This window comes from Sphaeroforma arctica (assembly GCF_001186125.1).
Source record: "Sphaeroforma arctica JP610 unplaced genomic scaffold supercont1.1400, whole genome shotgun sequence".
In the NCBI taxonomy this organism is placed as follows: domain Eukaryota; class Ichthyosporea; order Ichthyophonida; genus Sphaeroforma; species Sphaeroforma arctica.
This window is the reverse complement of record NW_014039158.1, coordinates 3451-5292: the sequence shown is the minus strand read 5'-3', so window position 1 is coordinate 5292 and position 1842 is coordinate 3451. Positions and strand designations below refer to the sequence as shown.

At 41.3% G+C, this 1842-nt stretch overlaps 1 protein-coding gene across 1 annotated transcript in view; it reads right to left on the bottom strand.

The window, feature by feature from the left end:
* The window catches only part of SARC_10812 (hypothetical protein), a gene marked incomplete at its 5' end in the record, with an annotated part of 9580 nt that extends 9312 nt beyond the window's left edge, over window positions 1–268 (bottom strand). The window contains one exon of the mRNA XM_014295130.1: window positions 145–268. Coding sequence (XP_014150605.1) covers window positions 145–268 — 124 coding nt within the window. The remainder of the gene's footprint in view (window positions 1–144) is intronic.
* Between the last annotated feature and the right edge of the window lie 1574 nt (window positions 269–1842).

The window sequence follows — 1842 nt, the reverse complement described above, 5'->3', positions numbered from 1 at the left end:
ATGTATGTATGTATGTATGTATGTATGTATGTATGTATGTATGTATTATATATATATATATATATATATGTGTGTGTGTGTGTGAATGTGATCGAGTAGAGTGAGTGGGTGAGTAAGTGAGTGTCTTTAACTTCAACCACATACCCAGAAGCCTTGGGAAGGTAACGGCTGAGAACATTGCGGCTGTCCTTGAGGTGACCTCTGTGGATGACTCCCAGAGACGCAGTGGCTGTGAACTTCGCCCAATTCGTTGCGCGCCCAAGCCATTCTGTATATGGGAGAGTTCGGTACACAACCAGTCAGTGATGATTTTTGAAATTTCAGTACGGTAGGGTTTATGGCTTGGGGTTTAGGGTGTAGAATGTATTAGCAAGGTTCGCCCACGGGAAAGGTCGAAACGGGATTGGCGAGGTGTGGTGTGTCTATAGCTTGTATAAGTAGCTGATGGATGTACATACCTAAGTAGTCGATCAAGTTACCAACAAGAGCTCCCTGAGTTGAGATATATATATCACTAGATAGTAGCACCAACCCAGACGTGTGGACGGTGTCACCAGCGTGTGTGTATAGCTTGTATAGATACCTGATAGATGTACGTACATACCTAAGAGCGTGTGTCTATAGGTTGTATAAATACCTGATGGATGTACATACCTAAGTTGTCGTACAGGAATTGATGGACGGTAGTTCCGGCGTGCATGAAACTGTTGGCAATGACCGTGGCGGTGTGGCACGCGGAGATCCGAGTGGTGACGTCCTGTTGTGACAAGACATGATTATACGACATACATTAGCAGGCGATGGATTTTGCGACGTACCCGAATTGTGCAATGTAGTTGAGCTATAATAATAATAAAGCGAATATGCGACACCTCTACGCAATGGCAACCATGCGGCGACGTGAGATTGGCATACGGCAACAAACTGCTAAATACATCCGTATATAGAATTATATCGGCCAATTAGATACCAGATAACTTGGAAGATACCATTGCATATACTCTTGAGCTAGTGAAGCGTTAAAACGTTCAACACCTTATGAGAAAAATAAAGACCACACACACACTACAATAAAACGAGTACTGATATTTGGTACCGAAGCAACGCACACCATTCGAGACCGTGTTTTGTCACTCGTTACCGAACTGCACACGCACATTTGTTTCTGCTGAATTGCCAAATAGCAATTAAATATTGACAACACAAATACTCCCAATCTGTAATTATTCAACACCGGCCGGTAGTCACCGATCCATTCCAAACATCAGGAAGTGTGTATAACAATCGCATATATAGATATAAACATACCTAGGCTCGCCTAAACCCTAGCTATGCCTCTGAATACTAGTATGTATATAAAACATCAGATACATAGACTCTCAATCCTAAGCCCACACACCAACGGTTCATCTGAACAGCCATAGCACATTCCAAAATCAGACAGATACACTCATTAACCCAGAACCCTAAACCGGCTCACCTTTGTTTTCTCGAGGATCATCAAGTCAGCATGATTATTACGGAACAAGAACTCGACCTCCAGTCCAATAGTAACCTCGCCCGAGAGGATTTCTATGGCATTTTCCATACGAATCTTTGTATCTCCCTAGGTATTGGTGATATCCATGGCAAAAGAATAAGTACCAACAATTCAATACATATCATCTTGTCAGATATTTGTTACAATATATACATTTATAAATATAAATATAAATATATATATATATATGTGTGTGTGTGTGTATGTGTGTGTGTGTATGTGTGTGTGTGTATGTGTGTGTATGTATGGATATATGTATGTATGTATGTACGGACGGATGTATGGATGTATGGATGTATGGA